Source organism: Eptesicus fuscus, chromosome 17, assembly GCF_027574615.1.
Source record: "Eptesicus fuscus isolate TK198812 chromosome 17, DD_ASM_mEF_20220401, whole genome shotgun sequence".
Lineage (NCBI taxonomy): Eukaryota > Metazoa > Chordata > Mammalia > Chiroptera > Vespertilionidae > Eptesicus > Eptesicus fuscus.
In genome coordinates this window covers 26,706,089-26,730,503 of record NC_072489.1, presented here as the reverse complement: position 1 = coordinate 26,730,503, position 24,415 = coordinate 26,706,089, and the positions used below count along the sequence as shown (strand labels likewise).

Here is a 24,415-nt window from a genome sequence, read left to right as displayed (position 1 = left end):
TAAAAAATAATAATAATATGAAGTGCAATAAATTGTTAAAAAATAATAAGAATATTATATAAAAATAGCAAATAAAATTTCAAAACATAATAGAGAACTGAAATGCATAATATGTCACAATATATATTTATATACTGTATATGAGGCCCCTAGAACCATAAGAAATGCAAAAAATTCACTGTTAGTAACTCATTCTTGAATTGCCTTCCTTAAAAATCAAATTGCCTCCCTGTGGGGCATGTGTCCCACGTTGTGAAACACTGGTCTATAGTAACATTGGTTTTGTTATATTGTCTTTTCACTTAAAGTTGGAGTTTCCAAGAAACTGTCGATGATATTAAGCACTTACTGTGTAAGACTATTTTAATTCTTTTACACTTGTCTATCTTCCTTAAACTACCAGTTCCTAAAAGACTAGAAGTATGTCTTATTTCTCTTTGTATCCACAAGGCATATAAATATTTGTTGAATTGAAATGTTGTTGACCCAAAAGAACACATGTTTCCTATTCACTGCACTACAAAAAGTATCTTAGAATTCTGTTCTTCTATGTCCCTATTTTATTAGCTAACTATAGAGGCCCAGTGTGTGAAATTGCGCGAGACCCAGACCCGCTGCACCGGTGGTACCCCAGACCTGCTGTGCCGCAAGACCGAGACCCACCTCGCCACGAGACCCATCAATGCACCTGCTGGTGACCGGTCGTGTGGTTGTTACGGCGTTATGGCCACTGGCCTTTTATAATATAGATTTTCTGTCAAAATAATTCCACATGCTTTAGTTTCTAAGGATTCAGTCCATAAAAGTTCATCTCTAAGAAGCCAACTATTTTACCTATTTGAAATATATAAAAAAAATCAACCTTTGTTAAAGTTGAGCACATTACCTAATTTGTTGCTTTCTGGTATCTAATTGATACTGAAGTAGTATCATCTGTCCTACTGAATTCTAGTGAATATTTTTGTGATAAAGAAGGTAAAAAAATAAAAACAGAAACAAAAATGGAAGGACAGAATCCCTGTAGAAAAAGAGACAAATGCAGGGCAAATGATTGGCTCTTAGTAATTCCTTAGAAAATAATCGCTAAGTACAAAGGATAAAATAATGAGAGATATTACAATGGAAAAATATGGAAGGTAAGTATTGGAGGGGACAAAGCTTTTGCATCTTTATAAATCTATACTTAGCTGCTGTTTATAAATGTCCGAATGTATTTACCAATTACAGAAATGTCAGCATTTCAATGCCAGCCAGGAGACCAAACTGAAAGTTAAAGAGTAAGGATGAACTCCACAGGCAAAACACAACCAAAGTTCCTGTGAAAAGGGTCTGAACCCTGTTTTCTCCCTAAATTCACTGTGACCTTGGCTCCTATTATCAACTGTGGAAACAGCAGAGGCTGTGCTGTATCAATATATTATGACCTGGACAATCCACACACAAAATACCATGTCAATTTGGGATACCACCTGCTGGCTAAGGGGGACATTGAAGGGTCTCTGCTACTATGTCCTATGGGAGCATTTAGCTTGGAGAGAAGATGCTACACTGACACAGTACTATTTACATCTATATAAATAGCTGGCATATGGGTGGACATAACAGGATGCTAGATTTAGTCTCAAAATAAGAGAGTATATTCTAACAATTAGAACTGCCCAGCCCTAACTGGTTTGGCTCAATGGATAGAGCATCGGCCTGCGGACTGAAGGGTCCCAGGTTCGATTCCAGGTCAAGGGCATGTACCTTGGTTGCGGGCACATCCCCAGTAGGGGGTGTGCAGGAGGCAGCCAATTGATGTTTCTCTCTGATCAATGTTTCTAGCTCTCTATCCCTCTCCCTTCTCTCTGTAAAAATCAATAAAATATATTAAATAAAAAAATAAAGAACTGCCCAGAATGGGGTGGGCTAGGTTTAGAGGCAGGACACTTCCAAGCACAGGCAATTCGTAAGCAGAGACTGACAAGCAATTCATAGAGCTCTTGTCAAGGAGAGGCGGGACCTGCAGAGGGCCCAGCTCGGTGACCTCGAAGGTCCCTTCCACCTCTGAGATTCCACGACTGCAGACACTCTGGGAATTTTCCACACAACTCTGCCCTTCAAAACTGACGTATTTGTCCGTTACATAAGTCCTACAGGTTCAAATCCAGATTTCTACAGTTCTTATCTTTTAAATGAAATCATTCATTTACTTACTCGAATGAAGTGATTGAATTATATAAACTTAAGCTGAAGTTCATAAAAGTCATTACTAATACAGTAAATATAAATTGAGTAATTGGTATGAACACGGAGGCAGGGTAAATGGATTTTTCCACCCAGGATTTATTGTAAAACAATCTGAAATCGTGTGTTATCTCAATCATGCAATCTGAGTAAATTGTGATTCTCTCGTACATATAACATTTTAGTCATGTAGCTTTATAGTGGCCCCCATCAAAGCATTTCCTAATAAAACAATGGTGGATTCCTGCTGACAAACACATGAGAAACTAAACTGGATTTTAATTGGGAAGTAGTAAGTTCTTTATGCCTGTTTGTGTGCTATTTCCTATTGCCTGATGGTGGGCAACCAGGCCCAGAGGCCTCTCCAGGTGTGAAACTGGTGGGAGGTAGAAGTGTCCTTCCCTTGGCCCAGGTGGGGTAGGTGAAAGGGGGAGACAGCTTTGGTAAGTTCAAGTTGGGAATAATCAAAATAAGAAGGCAATTTGAGAATAATCAAAACAAAAATATGAGTAAAATACACGAGCTAGGGAGTTAAAGAGCCAGAGAGAGACAAGCAAAGCAGAGTGATTGGGTTCTTGATGAGATCCTATATAATGAAAGCAGGAATTATTGCCCAAAGCTAAAGTGTATGTACTTTCTTATACGTGCAATGGCACGGCACGAGGAGGACCCACTGTGCTTCAACAATCAAGAGATGACAGAAAACTTAGGAAGAAATAACATCCACTGATCACACTAGACATGAATACATGGGAAATGGACTTCGAGAGGAAAAAGAGTGATGTCATAATCAGTGGTGGAAGGCAAGAGCCTCGAAGGAAGCAAAGCAGAGAGTCTGAGAGATGGTGGCAGAGAGGACCTCTCACTCCATCCATTTTCTACCAATCTGAATATGCCCTTGAGGAGAGGGGCAGGGTTGCCCCATCTTAGCACTGAAGTCCCACATTCTGGGGAACCCCTGAGTCTTGGACAAAGCAGGCTGGTTGGGCACACTATCCCTAGGCGCCTCTTCTCTTGCCATTTGAGGGCCACAGTTCTAAAAGAATTTCAGATGAACCAGCGAGGCACTGAAAAAAGCAAAGAGCTGTGCAGCCACTGCCATTTAAAGGGCCAGTGCCAAGGGGGGCCGAGAATAGGACACTCCAGAAATGCGGAGTGATCCTGCTCCAAGGAACGTGAAATCCAGTAGGAGCATGAGGGAACTACTGGAGCTGGGAAGGACTCTCCATCGCACCGGGTCAGGGTCCTCAATAGAAAACAGACAAGGAAAAAGCAGCTGGAATGGCCAACTTACGGGCCTCGCCAAGAGTCAGAATCAAGACTTGTAACTCTGTTCATCTAAAGGTCTTCTTATTCAAGAGACGATAATTCCATGTACAGTATCTTAGGGTTCTTAAGAAATACCAATAGTTGTAAATGGTTGTAACATTTAGGAGGAAAAGAAATTGCCCTCAGCCAAGTACCCCAGTGTCTCTGTGGGATTGGAGATGGGCCTAACGGTTGAAAGGAGAGTGGAAGAAGGAAGTATGGCAGGCAGAGCAGGACAAAGAACAGTGGTGGGAAAGCAGGGGTACATTCTGGGAAGGTGAACGTAGAGTTATTCTGACTAGAACCAAGGCCAACTAGTGGATTTATGATAAATGAGGTTGTAAATGCCGGCTCTCGCATGAGAATGAAGAGCCTGGAATGCTATGCTAAGGAATCACCAGAAATAAGGAGAGCGGAAATGAGAGAGTGCTGCGATTTAGGGAAAAGATGAGGCCCCATTATCCTTTGTGCCCTTTTTCTTAGTAAAAATGGAAATGAACTAAATGTACAAAAATAAAAGATTAGCCAGATATATTTTGGTACATTCATGATATAATACTACAGATTTTTTAAGAATACAAATGTATTTTTTGACATGGACATGTGTGAAGATTATATGGTTCATGGCCGGCGGGGTGGGGGTGGGGGATGAGGTTACAAAATACAAAATAGGAGACACCACTATTATCTGATCTTTAATTTTTGGGGGGAAAAGGAAAGAATGACAGAGGGGAAAGAAAGGAAAGAGAAAGAAATGGAAGAGAAAGGAAGGAAAGCGAGGAGAGCAAAAACTAAGTATCTACAGAAAAACACTGAATAACATATTTCAAAACTCCAGCGGTAATGCCTCCTCTGGGTGATCCTAGCCTCCCTGTGTGGAACGTTGTGCATACAATGGACATCAATTATTTATGTGGTGAGAAAACCTAAGGTATGAGAACTCACAGAATGTCCTAGGATGTGACAAGGAATCAAGCAGGGAGTAAAAGCAACACAACAGGTATTAATCCTGTCACAAGCTTTGAAAGAAGTCTTCTTTGATTGGACAGTACTATTTAACAGGAAAACCCATCTGTCTATGGTTTGTCTATTTCTCTTTAATTGTCCCTTGGAAATGCATATCACAGACAGCCTCGGAAGCATTCCTGGGAGAGTCACTAAAACTGAACTTTTGCTGAGTGGATTTCACTCTGAGAGTTAAGGGAGCAGCCAGAGAGAGACCTTTAATGGGAATGCAAAGGCAAATCCATCAAGGTCTTCCCAGGGAAAAAAGGACTGGTTTTCCCTCTGTTTAGAAAAGCTCTCAAGGAGAAGCCTGCATTGGAGGTGAGATGCTGTGGAGCAGGCTGCAGCTGTATTGAGTGATCTTCAGAGAGCCATTGCCCCTCCATAGGACCCAAGCCTTACGCTTCATACCACATTCAATGCCATCTCTGTAAACTACACTTCTTCCCAATAGGAAGGAACAGAAATTTGGCTCTAGGCTTAACTGTCTTATTTAGAATATCACACACACACACACACACATGTGCAATACATAGGTGTGTATATATAATTACATTTTATATAAATACTAGCTTTCCCGTTGCAGGAAAATTCCTGCAATGGGATTTCCTGCTGCACTCTACCCCGCCTCCGTTCCTCCCTTGCCGCCCGCCTCGCCTTTTCCTCCGGCCCGCCCGCGTTTCCCTTCGCCCCCGGCCCCGCCTCCGGCCCGCCCTTGCCGTCCGCCTCGCCTTCTCCTCCGGCCCGCCCATGTTTCCCTTCGCCCCCGGCCCCGCCCCCGCCCCACCCTTGTCTCCGGCCCCGCCTTCTCCTCCAACCTGCCCGCGTTTCCCTTCGGCCCCGGCCCCGCCTCCGCCCCGCCCGTGTCACCGGCCCCGCCTTCTCCTCCAGCCCTCCTTCGTTTCCCTTCGCCTATGGCCCTGACTTCGCTCCTCCCTTCTCCTCCCCCCGCCCCCCTGGCTTGCTTGCTTCTTCGAAGCTTTACTCCCCTTTGCAGCTCTTGGCTTCTTTCAACACTGTCTTGATATGCAAATTAGCCGCCATCTTTGTTGGGGCAATTTGCATACTCGTCCTGATTGTTTGGTGGGCGTGGCTTGGCTGGTGGGCGTGGCTTAGGTGTAGTGAAGGTGCGGTCAATTTGCATATTTGTCTATTATTAGATTAGATATTTTTCTCCATATATTTATTTATTTTTACCCCCTACATGTAATTAACTTCAACAAATTTACTTTCCCCATTTTAAGTGATAGCTCTCACTTAAACATGCTGAGCATAAAACAAACTCATTTCTTCCAAATGGACAAGGGAAGGACGAAAGAAGTGGGGAAGTGGGAGGGCCTAACATTTGTTGAATTACTGCACTGCTGGACACTTCATGTTCAATTTCATTTTGTCTTTCTAACATCTCTTTCCAACAGGTGTCATTACGGATGAGGACACAGAGGCTCAGAGAAGTTAAATAACCAATCTGAGACTACACAGCAAAGAAGTGACAATGACAAGATTCAATCTCAAGCCTGTGTCACTCCACAGCTCACACCGAGGCCCATCCGCTCATTCCACGGGGCCTCCAAAAATCAATGTTCCTATTATTTCAGCGATCCAGGCAGCACTTAAAGAAGGGGGGTGGATTAGGCTCTATGTGCAGGCAGATAGACCGTGTTAATAATTTAGGTTCCGCTAAAGCTGCTCTAGGAAAGCAGGTCAAAGCCAAGAATGCCAGGGGCACCTAAGAACACCCTCCTTCCTGACATGCAAACAAAATCCCAAGCAATCCACCAGAAATAAAAAAGATAATGCTTATCAGATGTCAAAGGGACACATATTATTCATATCCCATGGAAATCCCACTCGGAGAAAGACCAGGATATTGATTCACACACAGCGGAGCAAGAGACGGCCAGGCTGCCTTAACCACGAGAATGAACGCCTGTGCAAATCAAGGCCAGGACTCACATTCGCCAGGCCATAACACAGTCCGCAGAGAAAACACACATTTTAAATGTATTCATGGTCACCCTCACAGATCCAATTTCAGCTAAGATGAACACAATCATCTTTTGAAACGACTCACAGCCTGGACTTGAGGAGGATTACTGGGATAGCTACTTCTACACTAACAAAGACAAGTGAGTGTGTGAATTTCCTATGCCTGAATTACCAGTATTAATATATTAATTCTATCTGGTATAAATGTGGATGGAATAAATGTGCATAATGAAACCATTTATTTTTAGATGGCAAAGAACAACTCCAGCTGAGGAGGCAGAGTAAAGCAGGGATCGTTAACAATGGCCATTCTTCAAAGGAAATAAATGAATTGTATTCAACATTTTTCAACATCAATATGGTTATCTTCCTGTTATTTAAGGGCAGGCAAATGTATTTGAGTGTTGACATAGCTAAGTAAATATATTCATTATGTTATTGAGTCAGGTTGCAGTGGCCAACCACCGTATACAGGGATAGCAGGTCCTTACAGAAGAGGGAGGGCGCAGTGGACAGTGTGGCGAGTCAGTGACCTCAGAACCTTCCAGCACAGCCTCTCTCCTTTACCCCTAACCAGCCAGGGAAGAGGAATGTGGCCAGAAATTATGAGACTGACCATTTTGGGGATTTACTAATAGAAAACAAAATACATTGTTCAAAGATATGGCTTTGGTAAATGTTGCTTCCCTAGACTGCTGTAAATCCACAGTGCCAAAGTCAATTACGATCTTTTTGTACCTGATTCAAAATTGCTCTGTGCTTTGCAATAATACTTAACGTCCCCATGTAACATTTGAAGATGAAAATGTAGAGCTTAAGTCATGCGTCATTATTTAAAAAGCATTTCTCATCTGGTATTTATCACATAAAACAAATGACAATAACACTGGTAGCAAGAGAGGCATAAAAATGATTTTAAAACTGATCAGAAAATGAAAAAAAAAAGTAAAAGCCCTCTCAGGGTGCAGGAATCTTATATGTATAATAAGTACTGTATTTTCCGGCATATAAAACGACTGGGCATATAGAAGATTTTCCTGGGTTAAAAAGTCATCTTATACGCCGGAAAATACGGTAATCTGTAAGCAGAACAGTGAAATGGGGCAGGTGGGAAGGAGAAGCCTTAGGGTTTGATAGTGATGGGTTCAAGTTCTGCTGTTTTTGCTTGCTGTTACTGATAAATCCAAATTCTAAGCCTTCACATTATCATCTGCAAAATAACACCATCTAACTCAGAGGGTTCATTTACATATTAACAGAATAGCGTTTGGCACCTACCAAACAATCAAGGCCAGGACTCACATTCGCCAGGCCATAACACAGTCCGCAGAGAAAACACACATTTTAAATGTATTCATGGTCACCCTCACAGATCCAATTTCAGCTAAGATGAACACAATCATCTTTTGAAACGACTCACAGCCTGGAATTGAGGAGGATTACTGGGATAGCTACTTCTACACTAACAAAGACAAGTGAGTGTGTGAATTTCCTATGCCTGAATTACCAGTATTAATATATTAATTCTATCTGGAATAAATGTGGATGGAATAAATGTGCATAATGAAACCATTTATTTTTAGATGGCAAAGAACAACTCCAGCAGAGAAGGCAGAGTAAAGCAGGGATCGTTAACAATGGCCATTCTTCAAAGGAAATAAATGAATTGTATTCAACATTTTTCAACATCAATATGGTTATCTTCCTGTTATTTAAGGGCAGGCAAATGTATTTGAGTGTTGACATAGCTAAGTAAATATATTCATTATGTTATTGAGTCAGGTTGCAGTGGCCAACCACCACATACAGGGACAGCAGGTCCTAACAGAAGAGGGAGGGCGCAGTGGACAGTGTGGGGAGTCAGTGACCTCAGAACCTTCCAGCACAGCCTCTCTCCTTTACCCCTAAACAGCCAAGGAAGAGGAATGTGGCCAGAAATTATGAGACTGACCATTTTGGGGATTTACTAATAGAAAACAAAATACATTGTTCAAAGATATGGCTTTGGTAAATGTTGCTTCCCTAGACTGCTGTAAATCCACAGTGCCAAAGTCAATTACGATCTTTTTGTACCTGATTCAAAATTGCTCTGTGCTTTGCAATAATACTTAACGTCCCCATGTAACATTTGAAGATGAAAATGTAGAGCTTAAGTCATGCGTCATTATTTAAAAAGCATTTCTCATCTGGTATTTATCACATAAAACAAATGACAATGACACTGTTCGCAAGGGAGGCACAAAAATGATTTAAAAACTGATCAGAAAATGAAAAAAAAAAGTAAAAGCCCTCTCAGGGTGCAAGAATCTTATATGTATAATAAGTACTGTATTTTCCGGCATATAAAACGACTGGGCATATAGAAGATTTTCCTGGGTTAAAAAGTCATCTTATACGCCGGAAAATACGGTAATCTGTAAGCAGAACAGTGAAATGGGGCAGGTGGGAAGGAGAAGCCTTAGGGTTTGATAGTCATGGGTTCAAGTTCTGCTGTTTTTGCTTGCTATTACTGATAAATCCAAATTCTAAGCCTTCATATTATCATCTGCAAAATAACATCATCTAACTCAGTTCATTTACGTATTAACAGAGAATAGCGTTTGGCACCTACCAATTATTTTATTGTAATCTAGAGGCCCGGTGCATGAATACGTGCAAAGGTGGGGTCCCTCGGCCTGGCCAGCGATCAGGGCTGATCGGGGCCATCTCGGGGCCATCTCGCCCAGTCCTTATTAGGGCAATTGGGGCCGGCTGGCTGGGAGGGTGGGACTGCAGGAGGTTGGCTGGCCGGGGGGAGGAGGCTGATGGGGTTGGCAGGTGGGAATGGGGGATGGGGAGGGACTGTGGGAGGTTGGCCAGCCATCCTGATTGGGGCCGATTGGGGCCCGCTGTTGTGGGGGGGGCAGGAGAGGTTGATCGGGGCTGGCCAGCTCGGGGAGAGAGAGACCATGGGAGGTTGGCTGTGGGAGCGCACTAATGATCAGGGGACAGCTCCTGCATTGAGCATCTGCCCCCTGGTGGTCAGTGCACGTCATAGCGACTGGTCGTTCTGCCATTCAGTCAATTTGCATATTAGGCTTTTATTATATAGGATGGAACCTAACACTTGCTAGCAGGTTTCCTATCGATTCAAACTGAGACTCCAATTTTTGCGAACTCCTGTCCCCAAATTAAAATTTTTTATTCATTGTTCTTATTGTCAAAGGGGAAAAAAAAAGAGCATTACTTCATAAGGCCTAAGAGATATTTCCTATCCTGAGGATGACTAAAGAATTTTAACATTTTGCTAAGTGAAATAAGTCAGTCAGAGAAAGACAAGTCTCATATCAATTTCACTCATATGTGGTATCTAATGAACAAAATGAACTAACAAGCAAAATAGAGGCAGACTCAGAGTACATGCTGACAGCTGTTGGGGAGGTGCTGGAGGGCTCAGGGGTGGGGAGTAGAGGGATAGAGAAAAAAAGAAAAACTCCTGGACATGGACAACAGGGTGGCAATTGTCAGGGTGGGGTAGTTGGAGGAGAGTATATGGGGTATAAGTGGTGATGGTCAGAGATGTGACTTGGGGTGGTGAACACACAATGCTGGGTACAGATGATGTGTTGTGGAATTGTGTACCTGAAACCTGTATAATTTCATTCAATAGTGTCACCCCAATAAATTAATAAAAACAACAAAAAAAGGAATTTTAACATTTTGTCTAGGTCATCGGCAGAAGAAGCTTTTTGAAGTTGGTGTTCATTTCTTACTATTCCACAAACTGTATTTTAACTTCTAATCTAGGATCTGAAAATTAGTCTGTTTTGAGGCCTTCGGTGAGTTAGTTAATAAAACCAGCTTCTTCCACAGCTTCTTTCTCATAAAAATCTGCATGAAATGGAAGACATCAGCAAACATGTGGGAATATAGTAATCTCAAAAACCAAGAAATCAGCCAACACAAAATGATATCACTCCTTATAAAAAATACAAAAATTTGGGGAATTAATTTTGTTCATGTTTCTGTTAAGGTAGAATGCATTTCAAGTAAATACGTGTTGGGAAAGTGCCTTGAAATTCATTTATTACATCCAGCATTATCACCCTCCTACCCTCCATGCCCCATTGTGTACTTTCTTTTGGAGGGAAGAGAGAATCACAAGGATCCTTTTAGGAATTTTCTAGGGGCAGAAAACCCCAGCATGGCATTCCGTGGCCCAGGAAAGATTCACCTCATGGAGCCCTGTATTCCATGCTGTCGGTGGTGACCTGGAGTGATCTGGGTCTGGTAGGGAATGAGGAGTGAAGGGTGAGAGTTGTAGAGTAACCACAGGGCTGGAAATCATAACGACCTGGGTTTGAATTCCAGCTTTACTTATGCTCATTGTGCAACCGTGGGCTTGCTGAAATGTTCAGATTATAATTTGCCTAACAGAGAACTGGGATAATACCACCCATACATGAAGATTCAATACAATAATCTACTTAAGGCACTCGGGAGAGTGCCTGGCCCACTGTAGTCTCTCAATGGATGTTAGCTCAACAAAGACAGGGTAAATTCTCCATCAACTTTTGCTGTTGGTTATCTCACTGTGCTGTCCTCCTTTAAAAGGTGAAAAAATCACAGTCTGTAATAAAAATGTCAAAGAAGAGATGATCAGGTTTGAGGTTCAGTTTTTCTATTTGGTTTGGGTAAATGGGAATGTTTAAACACACTGCTAACTCTAAGGGGCAGTTATTGAAGGGGGCCAATTTGGGCCAGGGCAGAGTAACTTGCTGTGTCTGATTAAAAATTGTAGAGGCCTTCACAGTGGCAGTCTGAGGAGGTGGGGAGAAGGGAATGAGCTGGTAAAAGAAGGCAGTCAACAGGCCACTTGGGTTCTGAAACCACATATAAAAGGTGATAACTCTACACTGGTCAGTTATCCTCTCTTCCTTCAGTCTTCAACTATCCTGAAATGGTAAAAACACCACCTCTTTAGTGGTCATGCTACCAGAAAAGGTGATAAATTGGTTGGTAATAATATATGTATGTATCTTGTAGACATATTGTATAGATAACTTTTTTCAACCATTGTAATATAAAACCGATGCAGTGGAGATTGTTTCATTCTGCCCAAGTAGGTCCTTCCCCCTCATAAGTATTGCAATGTTTATGTCCAAGTCTGCAAATAGTTTGTTTAAAAAGATTATTTTTTACTTCTTCTATCTGTACACATGGTTCTTAAATTTTCCCCAATGTCTACCTTGGCTATCACTTAACTACTCAGAGAAGCTAATTAATAATAGTGTTAATGAATGGAAAATGTATTTAACATATGAGTCTTCAGAAGTACTTCTCAAAATGTCAGATTTAAATCCCCAAGGACTGTGAGAAAGTCTGCAAAGAGATGACTGCAGGACGCAAAGGGCTGTTTAAGGATGCCAGTCCATTAGAAAAGTTTCATCAAATAATTTTCTGAGTGCTTACTAGGTGTAAAAGTTCTAAAAAGCATTCTGTTTTCTCAGTTCCTTAGCCTCCTTATTATATAGTCACTTGATTATACCTGAGAACCCATACTGTAAGGGAGGGAAGCTAGAAGCCCTTGCTAAGTACTCCCTGTATGTCTTTATAGTATTTCTACTCCTTACACTATGCATGCAAGTAAAGGATTCATATTCCCATTTGACCAACGTGGAAACTGAAGCTCAATGCTAATAAGTCACAGCTGTGATATGAACTCCCATCGAGGCCCAAAGCCCATCCTTTCCATCACCATGACTCTAGTACAGTAAGTTCTCACTTAACGTCATCGACAGGTCCTCAGACTAAATGAAACATGATATAAGGAAGCCAATTTTACTATGAACAAGAATTAACTTCCTACAGCATCCCATCAATGTTATAGCAAAACAACATCATTTGAGGACCCACTCTATTAGCTCTCTTTTCACACTTCTCCTTATTTTGTGCCTGTTTTATTAATGTTTTTAACGCTCTACTAAGTAAAATTTACCATGTTTTACTACCCTCTTCAACTATATAGACTTCTTAGAAAACTGTATTTCAGATAAACGAATAGAGTTCATACTGTTGAAGTTACAAGGTTTTTCGGGGTACCTACAGGTAGATTATAAATGTTCCTTTCAGTCAATGGCTTTTAGTTGCTAGAAAGTCTTGGACTTCCTTCCTTCCAACCCTCCCTGGCCAAGTTCTCATCCCTGTTCTTTTCTATGCAGTCCATATATCCTTCTCACCTGGTGTTGGTACCAGGCTGGCCTTTGTTCTGCCACAAGGCAAGCTATAGACCTGGCAGATACAAAGGTTCGTCTCTATTCTACCCACTTCAATGGGCTTTATCTAAATTCAAACAGAACTGATGACATGATCTTAATTAAAGAAGGTCACCTATGACTGAGAAATAACGCACTGGAAACAGCTAAATCTAAATTGAAATCTATACATTTTATAAGCTGCTGCCATATTTGACAATGATGAACCATTCCAACTCATGACACCCCAAGCAAGGGACTTCGAACCACAGAGACCTTGGTTCCAAGCACAACCATTTCTGTGACTGAGGTGAGTTACATAACAAACTTAAACTTATAGCCAAATGCCTCTATACATGTGGATAACACAATGGCATAGCATTAACATAAATTCAAATATGAGAAATACAAAAGGCAAAAAGGAGGTCCACCAAAAATATATTCATTTTTTCTCCAGTCCTTCCCCTAGCTATGAAGAGTGGTACAAGCAGAATCCAAAATAGGGCTGGTAGATGGACCTACAGGTCCCATTCTTTATATTACCAGTCCCAGAACAGTAACAGGTACAATGAGGATGCATAACCCACTTTTATTAAGTGAATAAATGCAGGTAAAATGAAATGATTAAGCTAAATTTTTCTAATAATATAACTAGGAAGAAAATAAAGCACTTCCAAAGCTTTTCGTAGCTATGCTTAAGGAAAAAGAAGAGAACATTTTTTTCATATTGACTTTCAATAAAACACACACAGTTACACATATACACACAATATCATTTTTCCAGAGCAAAATTAAAGAGACAGAAAAGATCATGGGCCTGAAGAGTAATGAATAGTTTAGTAGCTACAGAATGTCAGTGACAACACTAACAAAAATTTTAAAACATATTCAGATATTAATAAATGTATAATTTATACTTAACAAGATCTTGCACCCTGTTCTTTGAGGGAAGGAAGGGGAGGGGTGGGGGAAGGGGAGAGATCAACCAAAGGACTTGTATACATGCATATAAGCATAACCAATGAACACAGACACTAGGGAGGGTGAGGGCACGAGCGGGGACGTTGGAGGGGGAGGGGGGCATTGGGGAATAAAGACACATATGTAATACCTTAAAATAAAGAAAAAAATTTAAAAAAAGATCTTGCACTGGTTATAATGGTAATTGATCAAGAGCAAGAAAGTGTTAAGTTTTTAAAAAATGAACACTTAACTTTATTGAGAAAAAATGTACTGTGATAATAGAGAACACAGAGAACCAGTCAGCTGACCAGTTTTAATTAATTGCTTTCCTATATCTAAATATCATAGAACATCAAAGGATGAAGGTTTACAGCCATTCCTATGAGTGAACTAAGCCTCTTCGCATCCATCCTCTTCCAAATGGTGAAGGGTGGAGACAGGGCAGCAGCCGGATATACTCCTAGGGCACTTACCAGCCTGGCTTCAGTGACTTGTTGGCACAATTCCTGAAGGCTGAGGTTGGAAAGAGTCCACTCATTTTTCTGTTTATTTGCCTGTTCATTATGAACATCAACAACAACAGCAACAACCACCACTGTATGGCTCTTACTTTGTGCCGAGCACTGTCCTAATATCAATTCATTGAAATATCATTACAACACTATGGCTAGCTACATACTATCATATTCACTTTGCAGGTGAAAAGACTGAGGCACCAAGAGGTTTAAATAACTCCCCCAAGGTCATACCTGTGAAATGCAGCACCTGAAATCACACAATCTTACTCTATAGTCTACATTCTTTTTTTAAAAATAATATTTTTATTGATTTCAGAAAAGAAGGGAGGGGGAGAGATAGAAAGATCAATGATAACAGAGAATCATTGATTGGCTGCCTTCCGCACCCCCCCCCCCCACACACACTCACACACACACACACACTGGGGATGGAGCCCACAACCGGGACATGTGCCCTTGACCGGAACTGAATCCGGGACCCTTCAGTCCGCAGGCTGATGCTCTATCCACTGAGCCAAACCGGCCAGAGCTATAGCCTACATTCTTAATCATTATATTATATTGCATCTCCCATCCATCCATCCATCTGTCCATTCATCTGTGCATCCATCCACCCCCCACTCCCTTCGTCCCACTCTCTTCCACCCATCTACCTATTCTGCAAGCCCTAGTAGGTGGTAGTAGGTGACTATAATACCACCTCCCCCTCAAGGAGCTCACAGTCTCTTGGGTGAGGCATACATGTAAACACATAATTACAGTGTGGATATCAAATATGCTGATAGACTCCAGCTCTCTGGGGAGCCTGCTTTCTCTATGTGCTTGGCAGAGCAGGAAACAGTAGGTTCCCTTCATCTCATATGGATCCACACAATCATCTCCCCCTCAACAGCCCAGCTGCTCAGTATAAAACCTCACCCTGCCTGGCATCTTACATCATAGATGCCAAGGTACTTAGGTAACTAGGCCTGGGGAAAGCCTGTAAAATGGCAGGAGGCAGGAAGCACCAAGATTCTCTATTAAGAGACAATACTCAATAGTTCTTATCTCCTGAAATCTATTCTAAAATCCTTAAAATGCTTTTATCCTGAAAGCAATGAGTTGCATTACAATAAACCCAGTCGTTGAATACAGATTCCAAAGTCCAGTGACCCAAGGTTAAGTCTCGGTCCACCACTTACTGGCTGTATGACCTCAGAAAAGTTACTTATGCTCTGTAAGCCTTGGTTTCAGCTATGAAAAATGGGGACGAAAATAACACCTGCCTCATAAAAATAACTGTGAGGAAAAAAAAAATAGGGTAATCCATGGGAAGCACTCTGCACATTGCTGGTTGACAGCAAGCACCTAACACTGCTGTGTGGTTGTTACAGCAACATGTCTCTAAGGATCTGAAGTTCTGGTGTTGGTAATTTTTTATTTCATTTTTCAAAATAAAAAAAAATAAATTCTTAAGGTAAAACATTAACTACATACACTGTATAATATCATAGTTAAGAACACAAGCTAGAGAGGCGATTCACATTGACATCTCAGCTCCACCATAGATTACTGTAGAAACTTTGAAGGAGGAGCTTAAATGCTTATGCCTAAATTCCCTCATCTGTAACCTGGGGATAATAAAAATACTTTCCTGGTATGTTTTCAGTGGTCAATAAATGTCCTGGGAGAAAAGACACGAATCCAGGAAATTTAATTCTCCATATTCCGCTTCAAGCCAGGAATCTGGCAGTTACCCTAGAATCTGATCACTCCCTCTCACAGCCTACATACAGCCATTGCCAAGTTCTATTGCATCTTCCCCTAAATATCTCTTGTGTGCGACACCCTCTCTCCACTGGCAGTCTTTGCCTGGTTCCGACGCTCAGTATTTCTGAGCCTGTATCACCCTCACTCCTTCCTGACTGCTCTCCTAGATGCTGTCTTCAGCACTGGTGCTTGAGTGATGCTTCTAAACCATTAAGCTATTCAATCTCCTAGTCCTACCACCCCCGTGAAGTCGGTTTTGGCCCCTCCCTCATTTGAGCAGGATAATCCCAACCCTGTAAAATCACCTGCCCCTGACTATTTTTCAGCCCTTTTTCCTGCCATACACTCAAGTCCCCTTTGTTCTAGGTATTCCAAAAACAATGTTTGCTTTCCTCACACCAGTGTTCCCTCTACTTCCATCATTTAGAAATGGGATTCCTGTTCTGCTTGTCTATCTTGTCCACTCTCCCTCTAAGGCTTCACAAAACCTCCTCTGAACCCATCTGAGTTGAATTCTTTCTGTGGGTTCCTGTGGCTCCTTCTTCATACTCTGTGTAGGGAGCTAAAAATATATGCACTTATCTTTCTCCTCCCTCTGCAGGGAACTAGTGTACTGTTATAACCATGCCTTGTTCAGCTTTGTCTCCAACAATTAATTCAATGCCTGATCCACAGAAGTCATTCAATAAAAGTTTGTAGAAAAAGTGGAGCAATGAATATTCATTCCTGCTCTGTCACAGAATAGCTGTATGAGTTTGACACACCAATCATAGAATTGCCATTTTATCTCAGTATATCCCTGTGTCAGTCATATATATAGAAAGGGGGACTCCATAAATGCTTCCTTTTTTAGTGTAAATTTCCTTAGGTTACCTCAAAGTTTGTTTGTTTGTTTGTTTTTGACAGGGCAGCCTACGAGCATACATGCATACATAATAAAAACGTTTATTGAATAAATGAAGGTCAATTCTCCTAAAACTTCTCACTACTGAAACACAGTTTATGTAAAGAGGGCAAAACATGTAGGTAAGTGGCACCAGAAGCCAGTGGCAACAAGGGAAGGGCAGGGGCTGAAGAGACTTCTAATGCTCATGGGTTCATGGTAGCTGGGCCATCTACTGCCCAACACCTGTTGGCTGGACCCTGCTGGGTGCAGGAGAGACAAAGAGTTCCTCTCTGCAAGCTGCTTAGTGAGAGCTTGGATCCGATATTAACACACCCAGAGGCATCTGCCTACCTTTGACACGCCTCCCCTTGCTGCCAACCTAAGTAGCCCACCAGGAAAGGAGAGTAAAAGGGAAAAATAGTCTATCAGGAACAGGAAGAGCAATAGGAAGGTGGGGGCAAGAGAGATCTGTAAGTGCAGTAGTTAAGAAACTTTTAAGCTAGATACTCATTGTAACTTTTTTTTTTTTTGCTTTAATCTAGATAATTTGGTAATAAAAAGATTAAGCGTTCATCTACCTAGATGTGTTTCTTTTTAACAAATAGGAAGATTTCCTTTTTTGTTTGTCTGTTTTTAGTCTTCACCAGAAGATATCTTTTCATTGTTTTTTTTTTTTCTTTTTTCTCTTTTATTTCTTAAAGAGAGAGTGGAAGGGAGCAGGAGAGGCAGAGAGAGAGAAACATCAACGTGAGAGCCTCCCATACTTGCCCCGACCAGGGCGGGAAATTGAGCCTGCAACCGAGGTATATGCCCTTGACCGGAATCGAACCTGGGACCCTTCAGTCTGTGGGGCCAATCCTCTACCCACTGATCCATACCGGCTAGGGCAGATTTCCTTTTCTTGATAGTAATGTTGTGGTGCCAAGAATAAAACGTATCATTATTAAAATTCAACTAATTATAAATTCCTAGAAGTTTCCTATTTTTTTGACTGATAATCACTTATTCATGGTTATCAATATTCATAATAGACCAAATGTATGACTTACTGGGTTTTTAAAAAAACTTCTGAAATGTGACTTCTAGGCTAATGTTACATATGTTATGGTTTGGTTATAATCCTTGGTAATATCCCATACTGTATGATGCTGTGTCATGTAGCTATAAAAAAGGTTCATCTGGGGCTTACTCAAACCTGAACTGCAGGGACACCAGGAACCAAATGTCTTCTTTTAGAAATTAGATACTCCATAAGTTTTTCCTAAACTTTTCCATTTTGTGACTTTATGAGAATACTCACTATTACTTTTCTGTAATTCAAAGCTCCTAGAAGATATTTCTGCATATGAGCAAGAGTATCTATTCCCATAATAACCCACAGAATACTTAAAAGCACCTTTTGCAATTGACATGGGGCCTATAATATGAAGCAAAGTAACTCACATGGCTTAATTATGATCCTAGAAAAAGGTAGGAAAAAGAAATGCCACATCAAAACCATTCACTTTGTAGGGAATAAGAGTCATAAATGCTATCCCGCTGAAAGGAATCTAGGGAAGATACTTGTATCTTCCAACTAATCCTACCTTAACTTTGTACATAAAAAGGAGTCCATGAAATATCCATAGCTCATTTGACTATGACTATTAAATCTCCCCTAATACATGTAGCTTTGATAGGGAATATCCACTTTATACTGTGTTAAGAATTAACATGTACAACAGCAATGGGGATTGATCCACTTTTTGGATCTACTCTGAGTTTCCTGAGAACAAAACACTGAAATCTGCTTGCACACTGACAATAGCGATATTGATATTTCTCCCTGTTCCCTTCTGGTTGCTAAGAGATTGACATCGGACAGACTCTGTTGTACTCCTAACAAAGCATTTTGGTCCACAAAGCATTTGCTTCAGCTCAGTTGAGTCCAGAAACTCCGTTTGCCTCACTCCCGTCCCATTGGCTTCCGAGTCAAACAGGGGCCCAGGCACCGGGGCTGCGGGCCTCCGGGCCGCTGTAGGAACTGCTGTACCTCACCTGGCTCAGCCAACGGCTTACAGAGGCAATGACGACGCCATGTCCTTACACAAACAGATGTACCTTTCCCCACGTTTCTCACAAGCCAGTTTATCATGATGGGGGTGGGCACAGGTGTGTGGAGGGGGGGCAGTCGAAGTGACCTACCCACAGACAAACCCAAGGCAACACAATTAGGCCAGAACCTAGCAAAACCTGGCAATTTCATAACAGCCCCCACTGTACGAGGCTTTGAAATATGCCTGCAGAGAATTTCCTGACCTAAGTTTGCACCTCTGTGAAATGTGTTCAAGAAGTTTATTGACAAGAACACTGAAGTGGGAACTACCTAAATTCATCATCTTGCGGCAGAGCAACTGCAGCCCTCCAGACTCAGTCTCGCGAAGTCCGCCATGGAACAAAAGGCAGGGGTGTCCTCTACAGAACCCAACTCCCAAGAAAATAGCAAAGGCACCAAAAATGCTCCTGGCTGCCCCCCCCCCATCCATCCCCCACCCCGAGGAGAGGCTCATGGGGTGGATGAAATCTGCATGTCATTTAGAAAGCACACGCATCGCTGCTCGGAGCAAATGAAGATTATCTTTCCCTCGGGAATTCTCACAAAGAGACATAAAAATGGTTTATGATCCCACTTCTGTATGCAGACCACAGAGTTTTCATCAATTTTTATTCATTGCCAGGGAAGAAAATTGCTGTGGGGCCTCTCCCCCGGGCCGGTAGCTAGGAGTCATATTTAAGGGCACAGCCACCACTCAGTAATCAAACACCACTGACCTAGAAGATGGCTATATTTTTGCCCTGCATGAGAATATCGGTAGGCGATGATCAATGCCCAGGCTTTGATTGAAAGCAATCAGTGTTGAAGGGCGCCAGGCCCTGCCATGTCACGGGAATTCCTACATTCAAGTTGATCACTCTCACCCGGCAGAGAGAGAAAAAAAACAAGCCTCTATGGTTTTAACAAAAGAAAGTTATTTCTAGCAGTTTCTTTTCATTGCACAACCTGACGAAAAGCACCACATAGCAATAAGAGGCAGAAGGGAAGAAAAGGGAAGGAGGAAAAAAAAAAAAGAACAAACGCAAAGCAGGAAATGACTATTTCTGCTACCTCCTTAAGGGTACAGATCTGCCTGAGCCACACACATGTGACACAGTTCTAGCACAAAAGCTCCCTTTCCGAGACAGACCTCTAAGAGGTAAAAGCCTGGCTCCCCGGCCTCTCCCTCCAACCTAAGTCCCCGCAGTCCATGTAACCTTGGCTGGGCTGGAAAGAAACTACTTGGAACTCCCGTGCACACCTTTCTGTGTCATGGGAACATGCCGGTGCCGGTGAGGAGGGAGAGCACCCCTTCCTTCCGCATCAGCACTGCAACCACCCCACACGGGGCAGGCTCTCCCCTCGCCTTGCCCGTCCGTCGGCCATCGGACTGTATCATCTGTTCCCCATTTACACAGCCAGTTCACACTCCACACAGCATGCTAAAAGAGCCCTTCATGCTTCTCACAGATGCTAGGGCAGAGATGAAAAGAGAAAGAAGCCAGGCGAGATCCGTGCCCTGGCACACACAGCTACCTTTTTCTTCCGATCCCGGGACCGTTTGCGGTGTTTCCTTTTCTTCTCGGTCTCTTCTTCCGCATTGATTTCTAAATCCCTGTTTTTCTTTAGCTGTGAGGCCGCATGAGCCATAATGCATTGAAAAGGATCCTCTCAAGCAGGCAGGGCTTCCTGGTAAAAGGTGATATCCTCAGGCACCTCTGATCAGGCTCGCAGCAGCCTTCCCATCACGGGAGAGAAACCTCTCACCAGCAGCAGGAAGACTTTCAAAATGCCCAGATGCTGTGGACGCTGAAGCTTTAAAAACCCAGAGGACGGATTCCAGGCTTCATCCTACACCTCCCTCTACCTGAACCCTTCCACGAGGGTGCAGCCATTGTAATGCATGGACCGGAGTGGAGAGACAGCTGGGACAGAGGAAGCTGTATTATGGCTGTGTCCCCTGCCACCAGCTGGAAGTGTCTAAGTGATTCCTCGGACGGGGGAACGCTGCAAAGGATGCTTCTCCGGAGGGGGAAAAAATCAAGAGTCACCACTCATGCAGGAGCAAAAACCCAGCACTGATTCTGAAAACCTATTTTAGAATCTTGCGAGAAAGAGACAGGGCTGCAATTTAAGCCTCACCACTAGATCTGCACAGAGCATCATTTAACCCGTAGCAGAATGGAGCGGTTCCTACTTTAGCTTAACTGCTGATGGTGACAAAATATATAAAATGAGATTTCACAAGATACACGGAATTTTGTGGAGGGGATCCCGACTGCATTATGGGGAAAACAATGCATGCATTGCTGGTCTCCACAGTGCATCCTTTATGCTGAACTGTGAGCCTACATGCATTTTGAGGGAGAGGACTACAGAAGGGCCTGTTGTCTTTTAAAAACAACATGCTGATTACAACACATCACACAGAGAGACGTGCGCATGTTGGTGTATGGAACAGATGCCCGATTCAGAGGAGCTCCCCAGGACTCTCCTCTCCTGGGCTCCGAGGGTCAGGGGACGGGGGACCTGGGCTGTAATCAGGGTTTCTGAGTCGCTGAAATGCAGATTGGCTTTCATGCTGGGGTTTGCTTCAATCACCTTACTATTTTTGCCACCTGAGTCCTCAATGACTGCAGCCTCTGAATATTCATGATGTGAAGTGAAGCAGCAGCAATGCACAAGGCCTGCTGGGGTATCTTCTGCTAGGCTGCACGCACTGGAAGAAATTTAATAAGTCAGGAATATTTACACACACACACACACACACACACACACGCAGGATTCACATGGCTTTAGCGAGAAATAGCTGAAATATCAGACTGGACCTATATTTGGGTTCTGATAAGAAGCCCTACATTCCCTGAGAAAATGAGCAGAATAAAAAAAGATGATGATTATGTTGAAAAATATGCTTCCAATGCCCAAAGTCCAGAACTTTGGGAATCAGTGCATTCGACTCTGCAGGGCTGACTGATGCAGGGTGTGAGGCCAGAGCAAAAAGTCCAAAGGTGTCCTGTGAGGATGTGGGGGCTTCTCTGAAGCTGCTGTTCACCGGCTTCACAAGGAGCCCCACAAACTACTGCACACTGTACTTGTGATTTGGAAGGTACTTCCCCTCATAAGGGGGTTCACAATCTCTGCCAGGCAGCGAGAGGGGAAGGAAGGGAAAGGTATGGGGCCCATGGCCATCCCAGTCCCACTACAAGTGGACTGCACTCTCCTCTCGGCCTCACTGTGACCCACATGAAAACCACTCTGGTCAAATAGTTCCTGAGGGCCTACTGTGTGCACTGGTGCTCCTGTACTTACTTCCCCCCAGAAACTCTCTTCAGGAAGAAAGGTTCCAGAAAGGTTCTCATTGCCTATGAAACCATCGCCGGACAAAAGGAGGGGGAAATGAAGGTGTGGAATTAAATGAAACTCAGATCCGAAAGCAACAAACCATATTGGGATCTTCATAGCAAAAATAAGTTTTTCTACCAGGATGTTTTAATTATAAGAGTAATAGGATGGAGAAAAGAACAAAAAAATTAGAACTTTGGTATGCTTTTATCCTATATAAAAATCATCCTGTACTTTTGAGGAACATTCATCCAATTTCATTCCTTATTCTCAGCAACTTGAAGAGGACAGCCAGCTGAAAACCTGGCTGGTTTCCCACTGGCTCTGGAACTTCTTTTTTCTTCCTTTATAGACACTAATGATACTTTAAAATATGTTTATAAGTATGCCTGATCAAGGTTAACTTGTCCACCTGCGGCTGGCAAAGCTATACTTTCCCATTGACCTCTACCAGCCAGAGTGTAGCTGGAAACTAGAAAAACGGGCCACAGGTATTTTTCAACACACTTCTCCCTAGAATAATTCTTTGCCTCCCCAGAATGTTCAAAAGTTGAGAATCCATCGCCAATTTTAAGCTATCATAATACGATTTTTTTTTTTTTGGATTTTGCAGTATGTCAGTAAGTGGTTGACCATCTAATTTAATCTTGTTTAGATTTTCTTTCTTACAGAAAATGTGGGCATTTGTCCTCCATGTTTAAGCCAGAAGAACTTCTAAGAGTGACCTTGCCAAAGGAGGCAGTCCTGTGGGTCCAGGATTGTGATTGTGATGTTACTAGGGTCTTAGTAGTGCCTTTCTTCTTACCCAGTGTGCGCCCTGACAGGTAACTCTCAAGCTCCCTGCATACTTATTCTCACACAAAGACATTTATGCAAGAGAGCCACAAATATTTTCCCTTCCAAACTGAATTGACAGTTCTGCCAATAATTCTCGTAAGCAGGTCCTTATAATAGCTGAAACTGAACCATATAAAGAGCCTTTAAACACGTTACTGTTTGGTTGAAGATTTATAAAACTTTCCCACTTAAGCCTCAAGAGTCCATTCTCTCCTGGGAAATTACAGAATTAGAGTGAATCTTCAAAGTAAAAATGACTGTCCAGCTGTCGCTGAGCAAGCAGCAGGTAGGTCTCTGACAGCAAGGAGGAGAAGCAACAGAAATGGCATTATAGCAAGCACCCCATCTGAAGCAAGGCTCAAGGGTCCAATGGTCACCCCTCCACAGGGGACTCTCCAAGTCCTACCCCTGGCATTAGCCTTGAGGGTGTAATGGGCAGGACTTACCTAGGAAGCCGATGGCTATGCATGGAGTGTCAAAGCTGTTGAAAGTTAAGGAAAAACAATCTGTTCTGGTATTGTTTTAAAAAAGTTCCAGGTTCAAGAATTCTGAAGCAATCCTTTCAAAATAATTTAAAAGAGTGATCTTTCAAACTTTTGCTGGCTGCAGACATTTTTCTTGGATAAGTCCTACAGGAAAGGCAGTTAGGATAAAGGTAGCAGCCGAGCTGCGTGGCTGGATTGAGACAGTGGTGTCCTGGCCCCCTGGCCCTTCCTCCAGAAGGCAGTCTGGGTGAGCGCCATTTGAAAACCAGCACGCGGCAGCCCGGACGAGTCCTGGGCTTCTCCTGGCTCGCCTTTGCCACCAGAAGTGACGTCAAACAGTGACTCCTCCTGTTTAATGTTTCTTTATGAGTTTGTCCCAAATGATTCCTGATTTCTTTGCAGAAGCAACAAGTTTCATTTAGAATATTTCCTGTCTGTGCATTATTACAGCATGAAACTAGTCCCAAAAAAATAAAAATAAAAATCACTTCCCCATTTGGCATCTACAGTAATGTTTACACCGCAAATACTTTCTAATCCAGAAATCAAAAAAATTGTGACTAAATATTCCACTGAAATCAGACTAAATCAATTCACTGGGATGTTTTACAAACTTTAGAGACAACAGCCAGGGAAACGTGCCCCCTCGATTTAACATACACCTTGTCAGGACCTTAAATCAAACTGTGACTCTGACTTGAGCCAATTAATAACTTGACTACTCTTGGTTGCTGTTTTAAATTGTGTCTCCACATTGTTGAGCTGAGCGGACACACAAACAAGGAGAGGTGACTTCT

The 24,415-nt window shown here is 42.5% G+C and overlaps 1 protein-coding gene across 1 annotated transcript in view; it reads right to left on the bottom strand.

Annotated features, from left to right (window-relative positions):
• The window catches only part of ANK3 (ankyrin 3), a 302,810-nt gene extending 282,209 nt beyond the window's left edge, over window positions 1-20,601 (bottom strand). Inside the window, exon 1 of the mRNA XM_054728942.1 lies at window positions 20,488-20,601. Coding sequence (XP_054584917.1) covers window positions 20,488-20,601 — 114 coding nt within the window. The remainder of the gene's footprint in view (window positions 1-20,487) is intronic.
• Between the last annotated feature and the right edge of the window lie 3,814 nt (window positions 20,602-24,415).